Source organism: Gastrolobium bilobum, unplaced genomic scaffold (assembly GCF_033153095.1).
Source record: "Gastrolobium bilobum isolate Gb01-03AN ecotype WA unplaced genomic scaffold, APGP_CSIRO_Gbil_v1 utg2831, whole genome shotgun sequence".
Lineage (NCBI taxonomy): Eukaryota > Viridiplantae > Streptophyta > Magnoliopsida > Fabales > Fabaceae > Gastrolobium > Gastrolobium bilobum.
This window is the reverse complement of record NW_026899212.1, coordinates 190,770-209,653: the sequence shown is the minus strand read 5'-3', so window position 1 is coordinate 209,653 and position 18,884 is coordinate 190,770. Positions and strand designations below refer to the sequence as shown.

The 18,884-nt window shown below is 31.4% G+C and overlaps 1 protein-coding gene and 1 pseudogene across 1 annotated transcript; both read left to right on the top strand.

Annotated features, from left to right (window-relative positions):
- Positions 1 to 297: 297 nt before the first annotated feature.
- On the top strand, positions 298 to 3,282 carry LOC133288317 (serine decarboxylase-like). The gene is made up of 5 exons (XM_061486046.1): positions 298 to 403; positions 970 to 1,201; positions 1,296 to 1,489; positions 1,601 to 1,737; positions 2,701 to 3,282. Exons 1-5 carry the CDS (start codon positions 298 to 300, stop codon positions 3,280 to 3,282), a joined length of 1,251 nt encoding a protein of 416 aa, XP_061342030.1.
- A 10,265-nt stretch (positions 3,283 to 13,547) lies between these two features.
- Positions 13,548 to 17,447, top strand: LOC133288316 (serine decarboxylase 1-like; annotated as a pseudogene).
- Positions 17,448 to 18,884: the final 1,437 nt, after the last annotated feature.

Sequence of the window (18,884 nt, the reverse complement as noted above, 5' to 3'; positions counted from 1 at the left end):
TCATTCACCAACGTGTACATAATTGATTTCAAGAGAGAGATGCCCTATCGATCTTCAAATTAACCAATGCAAGAGCCTCACTACAAATATACATTCATAGCTTGGGGTCTCTCTTACACTTCATGCATTTTTCTCGCACACACATAATATAGTTACACGGATAAAAAAGAAAATCCCACGACAATGGCTTTCATTCTACCTGCTCATTGCACAGGGCTATTGCCTAAGGTTGTCAGAAATCCCAAGTTCTTCAAAAAAGAAGAGAAGCATATAGACATTCGAAAGAATAATGAACAAATGGACCTTGCTATCACCAAGTGCACTGGGGAGACACATGCCAATTTGGCTGCAGTAATTACTCGCTACGCAGAGACTCTAAATCAGTACAATTTGCGCAGCTTGGGTAAGTAAGCTTTTGGTGTTTTTACTTTATCTATAATTACTACCTATAATTATAATTAATACTATATAAAGAACTTTGAGGTCACCACCCAAAAGCTAGCTCAAAGGGTGAGAGTGCCCAAGACCTAATAAACTCCACATTAGTTGCACATACAACCAATGTGGGACTATAATATATAGTCCCACATTGGTTGTATGTGCAACTAATGTGGAGTTTATTAGGTCTTGGGCACTCCCACCCTTTGAGCTAGCTTTTGGGGTGGTGACCACAAGGTTCTTTTCATGGTATCAGAGCCTCGCCGCCGCCCCACTTTCTCTCGTGGCATTTTTTAGCACAGGTAGGCTGAGCCTGTTGCATTGTTCACTCGTCAAGCCCAATGGACTCTCGTGTGAGGGGGCATGTTGAGATATATAGTCTCACATTGGTTGTATGTGCAACTAATGTGGAGTTTATAAGGTCTTGAGCACTCTCGCCCTTTCAGCTAGCTTTTGGAGTGGTGACCTCAAGTTGCTTTACATACTATATAGATACGAGACAACACTAAAGACTTTCTTGTACTATTGCAGGCTACCCCGCTAACCAGTATTTCAACTATGATGCATTAGCACCGTTGCTTCATTTTCACCTCAACAATGCTGGTGACCCATTTGTTGGGAACGGCTATGCTCTAAATTCAGCAGCATTTGAAGTTTGCGTGCTTGATTGGTTTGCAAACTTGTGGGAGATAGAGAAGGGTGATTACTGGGGATATGTCACAACTGGTGGAACTGAAGGCAATCTTCACGGGATTTTATTAGGGTCTGTTTTGTTGAACTCGTTTGATTTGTAGAGCCTTTTGATATATTACGTACAAATCTTAAACACAGACATTGACTTATATATTTTTATATAGGAGAGAACAATTTCCAGATGGGATTTTATATACCTCACAAGATTCACATTATTCAATATTCAAAATAGCAAGAATGTATCGAATGCAGTGCGTGAAGGTTGGCACTTTCGTTTCTGGTGAGATTGATTGTGCTGAACTAAAGGTTTCATTACTAGCTCACAAGGACAAGCCAGCCATCATCAATCTAAACATAGGTCTCCTCTTATCTTTGACAACTATACACAGATTACAGTTAACAAGCTTATTCACGCACTTTTGTACAAATTGTATATATAGGGCTAAACCTGAAAGAGTTCATGTTTCAGGGACAACTATGAAGGGAGGTGTTGATGATCTTGATCGTGTAATACAAACACTTGAGGAATGTGGTTTCACTCGTGATCGATTTTACATTCACTGTGATGGTGCCCTATTTGGAATGATGTTGCCCTTTATTGAACGGGTGAGTCTAAGTTATTTACATAAACATTATTAAATAAAAGCATTACGTGCTTAGGTAGTGGTATTTATATTATTCGAATAAAATCTTCTTTTTATTTTTTGTCCCCTCCAATCTTATCCCGTAGCTACACGTACCGACAAACTAATCAACTAATTAGAGGGTGTTTCGTACTCGGTATTTTTCAGGATTCTCGAAAAATTAAATTTTTTTAAATTTTTAATTTTTAAATATTATCGTAAATTGAATATTTTCGTCATATTTCTAAAAATCGAGATTTTCGGATAATTTTTTTTCATCTACTAAACACTCCCTAAAAGAAAAGTTATTGTGCTTAGTTTTTCTTTACTTGGGGGACACGAAAAAAACAAAAAAACAATATTATTTAGATTCATGATTTGTAGGCTCGCACGTACGGTGGTCACATATGTACCAACTTCTCTTTTTTTATAGCCACATACGTACCTACTTAATTATTACTACTTTGGATGTATTTGCATTAAGTTTTGTGGTGAATCAATTAGGAGATTTAAAAAATATTTTTGTATGATAAATTAATTTATGGTGATTTTTTATTATTATCAGTTAAGAACATTAACTTTGTTAAAAAAATATTTAGAAAAATATATGAAAAGTCAAATTTAACTTTACATGAGAAATATGACTTATCTTTTTTGATTGGTAAATTTATAAAAAAATAATAGTTTAAAATTAAAATCCTTAATTGATAAATTTTAAAGTTGAGGTCGTTAACTGATTATTATTATTATTATTATTATTAAATTCTATGTTTTAGTACAATTCTTTATTTACTCCATCAAGGCTTCATATTATTTTTGTTGAAGAATGCATGTGCGTAAACCTACCTATTTATGTACAATATTATAATCTAACTTAAGGATATGATTAAGATATTTCCTACTTAATTATGATTTCATCTACAATATTGTTTGAGTGATTGCACAGGCACCAAGGATTACCTTCAAGAAACCCATTGGAAGTGTAGCTATTTCAGGTCATAAGTTCTTGGGGTGCCCAATTCCTTGTGGTGTTGTAATAACTCGCTTACAACAGGTCAATGCCCTATCTAGTGATGTTGAATACATTGCTTCAAGGGATGTCACAATCACAGGTAGCCGTAGCGGGCATGCTCCAATCTTCCTCTGGTATGCTCTCCAAAAAAGAGGTTTAATAGGACTCAAGAAAGAAGTGCAGATGTGTATCAAGAATGCACGTCACTTAGTGGATCAACTACGTGATGGTGGCATTGGTGCAATGTTGAATGAATTTAGTAATACAGTTGTCTTTGAAAGGCCTCTAGATGATGACTTTACGCGTAGGTGGAGTTTGGCTTGCGATGGAAATATTGCACATGTGGTGGTGATGCAACACATTACCATTGAAATGTTGGACTCCTTTGTTAGCGAATTTCTTAAAAAACGATCCATTCCGTTCAAAGATGGACGGTTTCCACCTCTATGCATTGCAAATGATGTTGGTTCTGAAAATTGTGCATGTTCTATATGCACAAAACATTATGATGATTGAGAGTCTATTAAAATTTACATTTGTGAGGTTAAATAATTGACTGATCAATGGATGCAGTTATGATCAGTCGTTCCGGTTTCTTATTTAAGGTTCATAAATAACATATTTATAGAGCTCTTTCTCCGTTTACCTTTTTAGCTTTTATTGCCACTTTGCATTGGGACCGAGGTGATAGGAGGATTTTTGGTTAAAGGGAGACTCATCCTCAGCTATTCATCTCATCACGGAAGGATGTCAGCAACATCATGCCTTGTTCTCCTTGGTTGTGCCTCGTTAATGGGGTAGCAGATGTTCTAGCCTCCATGGCTGTGCCTCTGGACTGGAATTTATATGTCTTAGATAGTGCTCCTCCTTTACGTGTTAAGGCCTTGCAAAAGGATATACAGGGTGTTCCTACACCTTGGATGATCCGGAACTTGTAACCAGGTCTCCTGGTAGTTGTTTTATATCTTTCCCTTTTCTCCAAAAATAAATAAATCTGTTAACGTAAATTGGGAAAACAATCATCTATTTTACGATTCTAAGTTTTGTTTAATTATTTTATATGGTAGCGGTGCCGGTTATAGGAAAAAAAATATTTCAAAGATTTTGTTCATACTTCATATCATTGATTTTTTTTTTTTTTAAGCCAAAGAACTATTGGCTAACGAGATTGTAAACGTCTCTAAGTACTCAGCAATATTTAAGATTATGTAATAATACTAGTGAGTCCGCATGCATGCACATGATCTTTTAAATTCAACCAAAATTTATAAAAATATAGATTAAAAAATAGTTAATTAAAAAGAATTTGAATTTAAATTTTTTTATAATAAAAATAAAACAATACTTGTCACTCCTGGAGAGAGAGAAAGAGAGTATAATGAATAATTAACTTTTTCTTAACTAAATATACTTTAATTTAATAGATATGAGTTGATTTATGAGAAAAAATGTGACACAATAAGTAGTATGTAATATTTAAAGTTGGACCTAATGTAATTTAATTTATCACCTTATTTATCCAACAAAAATTTTTTTTATCACCTTATTTCAATTGTTATAATCCTCAATTCTAAACTACCACCAAATGATATGTTTCATAAAGAAGTGTTTTGAAGCGATTGATAGGGTAATTATTAGAGTTATTCTTTTTTTTTATAAATCACCGATATCTTTCATGTGAAGCAATTTTATTCGGGGCAAGTCCAATATTAAGTCTTTAAACCCATTTTAAAGATGGTACAAAAGAGGATTAAATACATGCTCTCACCCCCACTTGCTCAGCTTTCATGCGCTAACTGAACTACTATCATTTATTTATAAGAGAAAATCTTTTATTCTAATAATTTAACCAATTCATGTTTGATTTATCTTAATTGAGATTATAGTAGGTCTTGTAGGCCACATAAGTTATGCCATGTTTTTTATTTTTTTTTAAACAAGTTTTTTGTGTGGATAATTTAAACAAACAAGTTAGTTTAGACATGTAACTTAGCCCCTATCATGGTAATAAGCTAACTCACGCTCAATGTAGTCTATATATATAAACCTATCCTAGCTTAATATTCTCACCTACATCAAAGAGACTTATTCATTTTTAAATGAGTGTAACAGAAAAATATATTATGCAGCAAAGGCAAAAAGCCAGGATAAAGGAGGAGGGTTGGCGTCAGGTGTTGCGAACCGGCCGTAAAAAACAGCTATATTTTTATGTGATGAACCTATATATGAAATTATGAGAAACATGATTTATTTAAGTTATGGGTTTAATAAGAGTTATGTTATAGGAAAAGTGATTGTGTTATGTTATAGAGATTCGTTTTGCGTGCCAGAGTTTTTTTTTTTTTTTGGTTTCAAAAATTGTGGGTCCCACAAAATGTTATGTGTGTGTAGGAAAGGTGTTGTGGTCATGTTAAATTATAGATACAAAACCCTTAAGTTATATACCTTCTTTCCAAAACTAAGTTTTATTTTTTTCTTTAATTTTATATGCAAATGGAGCATGCGAGTCACAATTTCCGTTTGACGGGCACGAGAGGCACACGACTTCCAGGTACTTTGTAATTACTTAGACATTGCTTTAAAATTAAAGGTGTACGAACTATGCGTGAATTTGAACCTCACCCTGACGTCGTCACTTTCCAAGTTGTTCTGATAGCGTGCGCTCATGCTCTCAACTTTCATCAGTTTGCTAAAAATGAATTCTTCATGATACACTGATGCAACTAGCACCATATATATACAGTGCGAGACTTCGAGTAAAAAGAAAGAAAGGCCAAAAACCACTATACTAGGTCCAGTGGCAGACCCATGAAAAAGTTTTTAAATCCGCGGCGGGGGGTTCGGGGCAGCGTCTCAGAATTTTTTTTATAAACAAAGTTTAAATCAATGCTTGAAACTGTTCATAATTTAGTTATTTCTATAACAAAATAATTTGACCAATTATTTTTTTTTCTAAATCTTTCCAATCCTCCAAAATAAATATTAGAATATATTCATTTTATAGTGGTGAATAAAAAAGTCAATACTACATGTACAGAAGACAAGCAAAATCACAGTGAATATCTTGTCTCTAGATATTAACTTATAATCAATTCTCTTTTTATATAAAAATGAGAAAGGAAACAAAGGATGAAGAGAGTATGAGAATGAGTACGTGACAGGGAGGGAAGGAAGAATAAGTTTTCTCTTTAATCAATTTGCGTTGCTATGTTATTTTAATCATTTTCGTAAGTTGCTACGTTTCTAACTAATATAAGAATAAATATCATTTTTGTTCCATAACAAAAAATTCGGTCCCCACTTTAGTCTATTATGAAAAAAATTAGTCACCTGCTCCTTATGAAATTCAAAGTGGATCTATTTTGGTCTTTTTGAAGAACTAATCTAGGTCTTTTTTGAATTTGTGAGGGACTATGATTTTAATTAAATTGATCCACTTTAAATTTTTTAGGACCTCGAGACTAATTTTTTTTTTTAAGAGACTAAAATGGGGACCATATTTTTTGTTAAGAACTTAAAAGAATATTTATTTCTAATATATATATTGAACTAAGAGACAAATAAAGACATGCAACCAAGCAAAAGAAAGAAAATAAAAGGTGAAATCAAAAATTTTATGACCGGTGGGTCCGCCAGGACTAGGCCCATAAAGCTAAACAGTTACACCAACTCAATCATACAACGGAAACTAACTGAACCCTCAATAATAAATGAAAAAAATAAAAATTATGTTAGAATTTCAGTACAAAAAAAAATTATGTATTACGAATAATATATAATTATAAAAGATATAATTTTTTTAATATTATAACTATGTACTACTTATAATACATAATTATCAGAGATATAAAAAAAAACAATATATTATCAGTGATACATAATTTTTTTTTACAGGTGCCCTATTTTACAAATGAATGAGACATACTAACACGTGACATAAAAGAGCAGCTGATTCATTTGCTTTTAGTTGAAGACGTTGATGATTTGGTTGCAGTTACGGCTTGAGCATAAGCTTTAGTATCAGCACGTGTGACCTGCTTTAAAACATGCGGTTCTTGTTGATGAAACGTGGGAGTTATTTAGTGGCATATTAATGGTTATGCAAATAAATGGCGGTAGCTCATTTCATAAAAAGAGAATTAAATAAATGAAAAAAAAATTTTGGTTCGATCTTTATATATTATTTTTAAGAGTGATTTAAATATTTGTATTACATTCTAAATTATATTCTGGATTAGTTTTATAGTCGACTCAAAGAATCAAAATTTATAGAATATCAAGAGAAATTAAATTGCCTCAAATAAATAATTATTAAGATTGAGTTAATTAAAAAAATAAAATAAAATTAATGGTTTTGTATTTCAACTTGACCGGGAGCATTATATTAGTATTATCAATCTTTTAAGCTAATCAGGAAAGGTGAAGAATGCACAGTTGTCGTCCTGAAGCTACCTATTGAACCAACTTTGCTATTTGGAGGGATTGATGGAGGAAAGCTCTAATATCATGTAATTAATTAATTCAGTCAAAATATTTAAATTATTAAATAAATGTTATATTAATAATTTTATATTATATTTTTATAATAAATGCAAGAGGCTATATCCACATATGAGAGGCACATTAATTACGTCTTACCCGAGATGGATTCTTTAATGTATAAATTCTATATGATCGGATTATTTGAAAATTTTGTATTTTTTTTATAGATATTCATAAGTATTAATTGAGCTTCATTTATTTAATGTTTGTAAGAAAATAAATACACATAAATTTTTTACGTAATCAAATTATGTAATATTTACGCATAAGAGGATCGCGTTCTCGTCATATAGTATGTAATATAATGAAGCTGTGGTTACTTATGAGTCATGATTTTCCTAAACCGAAGTCGAGGATGGGAGATACATGTGATGCCTTCCATGCTCAACTTTCATATAAAAAGAAAAAAGAAAAAAAGATCGTCTATATGAATATATGATTTAAGTTAAGTCACTTTACCCATATTCGATATATTTTAAAATTAAACGTAGACGAAAAACACGACCTAGAAAAAAATATTAAAGAAATAACATGTCCTGTAATTCATAATTTATAGCCATGCCTTTATGTTAATAAAAGAGTTCAAGTAAGTCGTAAGTCTGAACCATAACTTTCTTAAAATTACATAATCTGAAAAAAAATATTTTAAAGTTTGCACCGTTGGCGAAAATTTTGTAAGAAATTAAACTATGCTATGCCAGTAAAAACGTCGCTTTGATTAAGAAGGAATTGTAGGCAAAAGTATTGTTGAAATTATAGTGGAGATATTTCTGGTTTTCTTTTATTTCTTTAAACAGAAAAGAGGAGTAAGGAGAGAAAATCACACGCAGAATTTTTACTTGTTCAGAAACTTGTGTTACCAAGTTTCCTACGTCAAGGATCAATTAGGGAGATCACTCCCTGGCACTTGCACTAAGTAAATCAAGAACAAATTACAACATTCAGTTACAGGCTTAAAATAACCAAAGCCCCAAACGAAAAACCCTAAAGCCCCAAATTACTCAGACAGATCAAGAAACTTAGAAATATAACATGCTACTAAAATACAGCAACATCAAAACACCCAACCAAGAAGCACACAAGCACACTTGTGTTACCAGAATCCTCCAAGCAAGAACAGCAACCCTTGCAACCAAGAGAGTCTTCAGGATTCACCTCCACTGCACCACCGTAGCACCACTTCTTCAAGACCCACCAATATACTACCGATTGGTGACCTGCAAAACAAGCAGAAGAAGAACAACAAAGAAGAAGGAACGGTAACAGCAAGAACAAGGTTAGATTTTGGGTTTTTGAGCGAAACCCTATTAGAGCAAACAGAGCGTTTTTCTAACTGAATATTCAAGAGAGAGATGTATTCGTATGAATGAGAAAGGCAACCAGCTGACTAGCTATATTATCACTCATCTATACAAAGTACACCGTTTTGATTAATATGACAAAAAGACAAAAAAGTCCTTAAGTGAACATATGCGGCAATATATGATAATGAGGCTACTTTTGGAAATAGACTTATATAACAAACTCCACCTTATTTTCATAAGGTAGCATGCAAGTACCAGTGAATGGAGATAGCCTCTTTGATCATATATTCTCAACATGATTAACCCAGAACCTTCAACAAGCTTAAGGCATCCTTAAACTTGTTTGCAGGAACGGACTTGGTGAAAATGTCAGTAGGATTCCATGAAGTAGAGACCTTCTCCACCTCAACCTGCTCATTAGAGATAATATCTCTAATAAAGTGCAACCTAATATCTCTTCTTGTGCTTTGGTTATGTCATTTTTGTTTTTTAACTAGTGAAACTTGCTCTTGTGATTTTGGTTCAATTTGTTTGAGATTCGTGATTCATTTTCTGATCTACATTCAAGTAGGTTTTGATGTTTTGACTGTCTCTCCATTATAGATCTGGGGAGGGGACAATGTGTCTCCAATTATTACGAACAGGAACAAAAATTTGGAATGAAAAGAGTAGGGCAAATTTGTCCCAAATTTTTTTGAAAATATTTCCACCGAGTGAGAATTCAAAAATACCACCCACCTGGTGGTATTCTAACACGACAATCTGTTTCACAAAATAAAATCTTGAGAATTGTATTTTTTTGATTTTTTTTCATAATCCTTGTACCAAACGTCGATAAATAAGATTTTCAATATTACTTTTCCGAAAATCTAAAATAAGTCTCTCTACCAAACATCTCCTTATGCTTTTATTGCAACGTGATGTTATCAGTGAAATTTTCTTACTCTTACTTTTATTTATCTATCATTACTCATAATATCATTGGTAAAATCTTTAAAGAACATTATAGGTGGGTAAGAGTTCTTGCATATGAATGATCTCAAAAGAATTAAGCTACATCACATAAGCTCATTCTTGCTCATGGTTTGCCACGGGTGTAAATGAGTCATATGACTTATCAAGGGCTAATAGTTTAGCCTAACTTGACTACCCCATTTTTTTTTTGGTAAATAACTACCCCATTTTAAAAAAAAGTATAGACTTGATCTAGTTAAAAAGCCTCTTTAGAAATTAGGCCAAAAGCCTATTTTAGAAGATTTGGTCTCTAAACTTCCAGGTCCGGCATGTATTTTTTAATAAATAATATTTTATTAATTTTTAATAAAATAATATCTTTTAATATTTAATAAAATAAATTTTTTTAATTTTTAATAAAATAAGATCTTATTATTTTTAATAAAATAATATTTTAGGTTGTGGTGTGGCTTCAATTATTATACTATTTTGACTTTCCATTAATTTAAACATATAAAAATAAAATAAATAAAATAATCATAAATTATATTTTAGAAAGTGTAATATGTAACATCCCGAGCGCTGACGAGGGCAGGGAGTGATCGCCAGTGCGAAAGAGCATGGACAATGAGCGGCTCCTGACAGGCTTCCAGCGGGGGGTTACATGCATGAAAGAATCGAATCGACACCCGAAATAGAGGGATTCCAAAGACTGTGCAGGTGTGAGACTGCACAGTTTGGGATAAATTATAAGAATTAATTGGTACTACCTATACTAACAAGATGCATCTACTTTTCGGTAGCCCAGAACGGAAGAACTCCATAGATAAGCGTGCTTGACTTAGAGCAATTCTGGGATGGGTGACCTCCTGGGAAGTTTTTCCGAGAAGTGTGCGAGTGAGAAAAAAACACACTGAAAAGTCTCGTGTTAGTATGTGGGGATAGTCATTGATTCTTGAAGTGGCCGGGCGTTACATAATATGTCATTTTTAAAGATTTCATAAGCTTGATAGGCCAAGTTAAACTTTATATTTTGAGTAAATACCATTTTGGGTCCCTAACAAAAAACACGGTCCCCACTTTAGTCCCTTACAAAAAAAATTAGTCAGTTAGTCCCTAACAAATTCAAAGTGGACCCATTTTAGTCCTTTTGAGGGATTAATATGAGTCTTTTTTGAAATTGTGAGGGACCACGATTTCAACTAAATGGGTCCACTTTGAATTTGTTAGGGGCCCACTGACTAATTTTTTTTTGCAAAGGACTAAAGTGGGGACCGTGTTTTTTGTTACGAACCAAAAAAAGTATTTACTCTTATATTTTTTAAAAACAAGTCAACCAAACTTATAATTTGGCTTGTATTAAACTAACAAATTAAGTCAAGTTAAATTTAAAATATTTTACATAAACCTATTTCATTTATGGGGTTTTCTTTTCTCATATTACATGAGATAACATATCTTGTGTTACAGACACAATAAGTGGTAGATCCCACCACTTATTAAAAATAAAAAAAATAACACAAATTTCAATATCTCACGATATGAAAAAACAATTTCTGTTAATGAGAAAATGATTTCCTTCATTTATACTAAAACCTGAATTATTTACGCCTTTACTTATCATAAACCAGCCTCGCAATCGCATCTCAAGCCACACGAATTCCAACCTTATCCTCATTTTTCATCTTAGATGGGCTTCTTAGCTGGCCTGGTGCCTATGTCTACCAAGTTAGCATCTCTTGGAGATCGTTAAAGTTAATTCAATTATTTCCAATTAAATAACTAGGCTAATAAATAATAACTCAAAGTATAAATAACAAAAGTTAAAAATATAAGAAATAAAAGGATAGAAAAATAATAAGATTAGAATAAGGTATAAGGAAGAAAATTTAAAAAAAATGAAAAACATGAAAATGAAAAATAATAATTTGTGTTGTTATGTTTCTTCCAAATCCACTTAATAATTTACAATGTTGAATATATGATATTCTATTCTAAAGTATTATATATGTCATAAGAGTTTTCACATAGTCACAATATTTTAAACCTCGTATAATATGGATTTATTTTATATTTATCAAAATCAAAATTATCTTTTTATCCGTCTAATAATTTTGTTTTAAAATTTCCAAAATTCACACAATGATCTACAGTCTCCCTCCATAGAGATTGTGGTTAATCCATAAACACTTGATTTCACGGAGCTGTACGAGAAGAAAAAAATTTCAGTGGCACGCAAGTAAGACTAACAGAAGGAAAACTTCATTTTAATAATAAATTAATAAATTATTATAAGTGATAATATAAAAAATATATATATTAATAAAACATTAAATTCAAACTGTATTATACAATTAGTTATTGTCATACGATATTTTAACTAATGAATCTTTAATTTCTACAAAATAATCTACTAAAAAAATTAACTAATATTTATGTTACTATAATTAACCATGCATCAGTTCGCCACTTCCTTATTTCATTACAAAAAGGTGACACATATTATGAATTGATTAATTATAGAAAGGAAACTAAAATTTAAACTAGAACCAAGATAATGGCACAAAATAAAGCCAATACAATTGGAGCTGGATCAGATCCAGAAGCTTTAAAAATTCCAGATTCAGATCTACCACGTTTGAAAGAAAAACAAAAGAAAAAAAATTCAGAGATAAATCTGGAAACAAAGAGTCTGTTTGAATTCTGTTTTTAAAAATAGTTTTTTTATTTTCAAAAAAATAAATAAAAAACTCTGTTTGATATGACCTGTATTGTAAAATAGTTCTAAAAATTATAAGTATATTTTTTTAGAATTAAATTTAGAGAACATATCTCAGTTGATGTTTTTTTTTTTTTTTGTGTTTTGACTTTTTATTTTTAAGACAAAAAAATACAGAAAATACCTATTTCAATAATTATTTTACAAAACAATTTTAACCAAAAAGAAATAAAAAATAACACAATTAAACAGGCCCAAAAGCTTCAAAGCTTCTAGAACTCCTGAATCGAAAATCCACAACGATGTCAACCACAGAGTATAACAAAAAATCCACTAGCTATAGCCGAAGGCAAATGCAGACCGCATGACAGACTAAGGCATGGAACCAAAAAGAGAAATCAAGCCCGTGAGAAAAATGGTATATAATTGACAATGTCTTACACAATGTAGTCAAAATTGAAATTTTACCTAAAATCGAAAAGGGAATAAAAAATCATAAATCATAAAATCGTAATAAAAATCGTAGATTTTACCTGCACTCTAAAATTAAATTTTTATATACATATGCTTATGTATAAAAAAAAATTAAGAAAAATAGACTACCTGCCACCATCCTTATACATTTGTATACAATTGTCACACTCTAAGGATCTAAGCTAATAAATCATTCAAGTTATTATCATCGAAGACATTCTGTTCCACGTGATCTTCAACTACATCATTCAAAATTGTCTTCATTATCTAAACTTTCATCATGAGATAAAATTTCTTCATTTTTCACAATCCATTCATCTTCGGATGAAACATCAGCAATGTTATATTCAACAATTTTTCTAACTTGCTTAACATCATTCCAATAGTTAAAATTGAGATTTAAATCTTAAAATCGGACTTAAGTAAATGTCTAAATTGGGATGTTATATTGGAAAGAATTTTAAGTGAAATCTAAATCGTTTTAGCAAAAATAAATCGTTAAAATCGGAATTTTAATATTTAAATCCCGATTTTAACTACCATGGTCTTACATTTATAATTTAGTTAATGAATTTATTTGGGTATACAAATTATACTTTAAAATTTAAAAACTTTTAACAAGTTAATGTTTCATGTGGCACGTTGGGAAATGCTACAACCACTTCTTTCACGTTGGGAAAATACATACACCAATAATTGAATAATGAGTTGTGGACATAAATGATTCCAAGAGATATATGTACTATACTATCTTCAAATTAAACAATGAAACAGCTTCACTTACTAAAATGGAGAATCCAGTGAGCAAGAACATGGCAATGGAGCTATTGCCTACTGAGGTTAGAAATGCCAAGTTCTCTAGAGAAGAAGACGAGCAGATAGATACTCAAGAGAATCATGCAAATATGAACCTTGCTATCACCAAATGCATTGGGGAGACACTAGCCAATTTGGCTGGAATAATTACTCGCTACGTCGAGACTCTAAATCAGTACAATTTGCACAACTTGGGTAAGCTTTTGGTGTTTTTACTTTATCTATATATATATATATATATATATTTACTTTATCTATATATATATATATATATATATATATATATATATATATATATATATATATATATAGAGGTAGGATCTTTTGACACCGGTGTCAAATTTGAAGTTTGACACCTCATCTAAGAGCCGTTAGATCAAAAAAGATCAACGGTGTCACATGCTTACAAATTAGAGTTGTTGATCTTTTTTGATCTGACGGCTCTCAGATGAGGTGTCAAACTTCAAATTTGACACCGGTGTCAAAGGATCCTACCTCATATATATATATATATATATATATATACGAGAAAACATTATTGACTTGCACGTACAACTGCAGGCTACCCCAACATGGGTAAGCTTTTGGTGTTTTTACTTTATCTCTCTATCTATCTATATTACTATGGGAAATGCATTTGTCATGTTACATGATAAATGAATAGTTGTTATGTTAAGAAAAAGATAAGTTAAATGCATTGAATAATGTGCCTTATCATTTTTTTAATATTATATAATTTGTCTTTTTCTTAACATAACAAGTATTTATTTGTCATGCAACATGACAAATGCATTTTCCTATATATATATATATATATATGAGATAGGATATTGTGACACCCAAGTTATGTTACACCCATGTGACACCCAGTCAATCTCACCGTTAGATCGCTTATGTTGATCCAACGGTTATACTTATTTTTATCTTTGTATGGTCATGATTTCCCAAATTTAATATTTTATATTTATTTCTACCTTTGTATGGTTATGATTTTCCATATTTAATGCTTTCACTTTAAATTTAGGAAATCATGACCATACAAAGATGGAAATAAATATAACCGTTGGATCAACATAAGCGATCTAACGGTGAGATTGACTGGGTGTCACATGGGTGTAACATAACTTGGGTGTCACAATATCCTATCCCTATATATATATATATATATATATATATATAGTTAGGAGAAAACATTATTGACTTGCACGTACAACTGCAGGCTACCCCACTAATCAGAATTTCAACTATGATGCATTAGCACCGTTGCTTCATTTTCACCTAAACAATGCTGGTGACCCTTTTCTAGGGAGCAGCTTCTCTCTGAATTCAACAGCATTTGAAGTTTGCGTTCTTGATTGGTTTGCAAACCTTTGGGAGATAGAGAAGGATGAGTACTGGGGATACGTCCCAACTGGTGGAACTGAAGGCAACTTCACGGGATTTTAATGGGGTCAGTTTTGTTGAACTTGCTAAATTCTAGAGCCTTTTGGTATTTCAAAAATGTATCCTAAACACAGACATTGACTTATATATTTTTACATAGGAGAGAACAATTTCCGGATGGGATTCTATATACCTCACAAGATTCACATTATTCAATATTCAAAATAGCAAGAATGTATCGAATGCAGTGCGTGAAGGTTGGGACTTTGGTTTCTGGTGAGATAGATTGTGCTGAACTAAAGGCTTCATTACTTGCTCACAAGGACAAGCCAGCCATCATCAATCTAAACATAGGTTTCCTCCTATCTTTGACAACTATATGCACGCACGCACTTTTGTACAAATTGTTTATATAGCCATTTTGTCTAAACTTGAAAGGGTTCCTGATGCAGGGACAACTATGAAAGGAGGTGTTGATGACCTTGATCTAGTAATACAAACACTTGAGAAATGTGGTTTCACTTGTGATCGATTCTACATTCACTGTGATGGAGCTCTATTTGGAATGATGTTACCTTTTATTGAACCGGTGTGTTTACATAAAAGCATTACTTTGATAGAGTACTTAATTATATATATATATATATATATATATATATATATATATATATATATATATATATATATATAGAGTGATAAATAAATTTGAGAATAAATCTTATTATAATAAATTAAGAACCTTAACTTTGTTAAACAAATTATTGAAAAAGCAAATATGTAACTTGACAGGACGTCTCATTTTGGATTGATAATTATAATTTATTTTAAAATGTAAATTCTTATTTGTTAAGTCTTAAAGTTGAGGTCGTAATTGATTATTAAGGAGATGTTTGGTACGGGAGATATTTTTTTTACCGAGAAAAAAAAATTGTTGGAGATTTGATAGGAACTTTTTTATACAGGGAAAGTTAGAAAAAAGTATTTGGTTGGCCAAAATTTTGTCAGAAAAGTTGAGTTAATTTTACCGATGTTATGTTTGGTTGATGGTAAAATATTGATGAGAATGTGAATGGAAATTACCAAAATACCCTTAATTTTTTGAATTTCAAAAGTGAGTCATCATCAAATGTTGCTTTTTTTTAGGAAAATGTGAATCAAATGTTACTTTTTTATAATCCAAGACCATGGAAAAAAATACCAAAGGTTGAGTGGAAATTTTTTTTGCTTTTGTGTAGTTCAAAAGAAAAATATTGATTCCCTGACTCTAGTGGGATACTGGTGTCTAACCCCACTTAAACTTTTACTCATACAAAAAAAAAGGGAAATATTGAGAGAAAAAATTACTGGCATTTTGTTCACAATACCCATACCAAACATGTAAATAAATATTTCCCACATCACTTTTCCATCATTCCATACCAAACGTGGGGCCGTTTGGTAGAGGAGAAATTTTTTTTTTATCCGGGAATCTCGATTTTCAAAAATATGATTTTTATATTCAATTTACGATAATATCCAAAAATTTAAAATTTAAAAAAAAAATCAGTTTCCCGAGAATCCTGCCAAAAGCCACGTACCAAACAGGGCGACAGTTTGGTACACGAATTTTTTCCGGATTGCCGGGAAACTGAAATTTTTAAAATTTTAAATTTTCAGATATGAGCGTAAACTGAATGTAAAAATCATATTTTTGAAAATCGAGATTCTCGGACAAATAAAAATTTCTCCTGTACCAAGATTTTAGTACAATGCTTTTCTTAATCTAGGCTACATGTTTTTTATTTGTTTTTTTTTTTATTTTGTAAGAATGGATATGCGTAGACGTACCTATTTATCTACAATATTATCTAACTTAAGGTTTCAGATGATTCCTACTTAATTATGATTTAATCCACAATATTGTTTGAGTGATTGCACAGGCACCAATGATTAACTTCAAGAAACCCATTGGAAGTGTAGCTATTTCTGGCCATAAGTTTTTGGGGTGCCCAATTCCTTGTGGTGTTGTAATAACTCGCTTACGACAGGTCAATGCCCTATCTAGAGATGTTGAAATCATTGCTTCAAGGGATGTCACAATCACAGGTAGCCGTAGCGGGCATGCTCCAATCTTCCTCTGGTATGCTCTCCAAAAAAGAGGTTTAATAGGACTCAAGAAAGAAGTGCAGATGTGTATCAAGAATGCACGTCACTTAGTGGATCAACTACGTGATGGTGGCATTGGTGCAATGTTGAATGAATTTAGTAATACAGTTGTCTTCGAAAGGCCTCTAGATGATGACTTTACGCGTAGGTGGAATTTGGCTTGCGATGGAAATATTGCACATGTGGTGGTGATGCAACACATTACCATTGAAATGTTGAACTCCTTTGTTACTGAATTTCTTCAAAAACGATCCATTTGGTTCAAAGGTGGACGGTTTCAACCTCTATGCATTGCAAACAATGTTGGTTCTTGAAATTGTACTTGTTCAATGCACAAATCATAATCATGATTGAAAATTTATTTACTAATACATATATATGTGATGTTAAATAATTGACTCGGTGCATGGATGCAGTTGTCATTTGTAGTTTTTACCAGATTTCTTATTTTTTAAGTTAGCTAGTATTGTAGTTTATAAGGCAACATTAATCCATTAAAATGATAATAGTATTTATAACAGGATGTAATTTTGATATATAGAAAGGGTAAATGATTTTTTTAGTTAATAGAGATAATTTATCTCTGGTTAGCTCAAAACAACATTATTTTGGGACAGAAATCAATATGTTTTTGTAATTTTAATATATTGCATGGTTATATTAGTCTTTATCATTATAATATTTTAATCTTATAACAACAAAATAACATCGACTGGAGAAATATTTTTCAAATTACAAATTAGTATAATTATCAACTAAAAATTTAGATAAATATAGGAATGCTAATAGATTACTAGTCTTCTTTCGGTGCAAAAAATGGTGGTAGTGAAATTTAAATCTATGTCCTCATGTAAATAATGTAATACATCACTAGAAATGGCTCTATATTTTATGGAAATTACTGGCAGATTTTTTGACCAAACACATATTCTATCGAAAATAGATACAGAATTAGATATGGAATCCGTTTTGATCATTATTGTCGACGGAATTTTCCGTTGAAATTTTATAACAAATATTTTCCACCGAAATTTTCAACCGAAATAAAACCGGTCACAAATTTTGCCGAAATTTTTGGAAAAAAATAAATTCCTTTGAAAATTTTTGACGAAAAATAGATTCCGCCGAAATTTTAGTCTGAATACTTTCAGTTGAAATTTTTTACCGAAAAAATTCGTCTAAACTTTTTGACGAAAAACAGATTTCGTAGAAAATTTTCGTTGGAACATAGGTTCCGTTGAAATCTTCAACAAAATTCATTAATAAATAATATTTTATGGTTGTCAATTTTGGGAATAATATTATTTTTTCTTCAAATTTTTTTGACCGAATCAAAATTTTCTTAAAATTGCTATCGTCAAAAAGAAATTTAACATCTTATAGTCCATTGATGATTTAGTCGAAAACTTCATTTTTGATGAAAAATTTCCATTGAAAAAATGGTCTTTTCTAGTAGTGATAGCCTACTTGTTTAACTCATTTATTTATGGAAAATATATATAAGTCTTATTTAACAGGAGATAACGAAACTTTCTAGCTGACTCAAAAAAATAAGGGATCCACTCAATTTTCACCCTTTTTCCTAGACAGTGGGACCAATTTTTGTGTGTCTGCGACATGAGACCATTTATCTCGTGTTGCAGAAAAAAATATGCTCCATTATTTATTTATTCACGGATGTTTCCTAAAAATAAGAAAGAGATTTGTTGGACAAATTAGAATACCAATAAATACTCTATTTTTTTTTATTTTTTTTTACCTTTGAGGCTTTGGTTTAAAGT

Coding starts and splice junctions, on each gene's coding strand:
- LOC133288317 (XM_061486046.1), top strand. CDS start 298: ATGGACCTTGCTATCACCAAGTGCACTGGGGAGACACATGCCAATTTG. Junction 404..969: donor GTACAATTTGCGCAGCTTGG/GTAAGTAAGCTT, acceptor GTACTATTGCAG/GCTACCCCGCTAACCAGTAT. Junction 1,738..2,700: donor TGTTGCCCTTTATTGAACGG/GTGAGTCTAAGT, acceptor GTGATTGCACAG/GCACCAAGGATTACCTTCAA.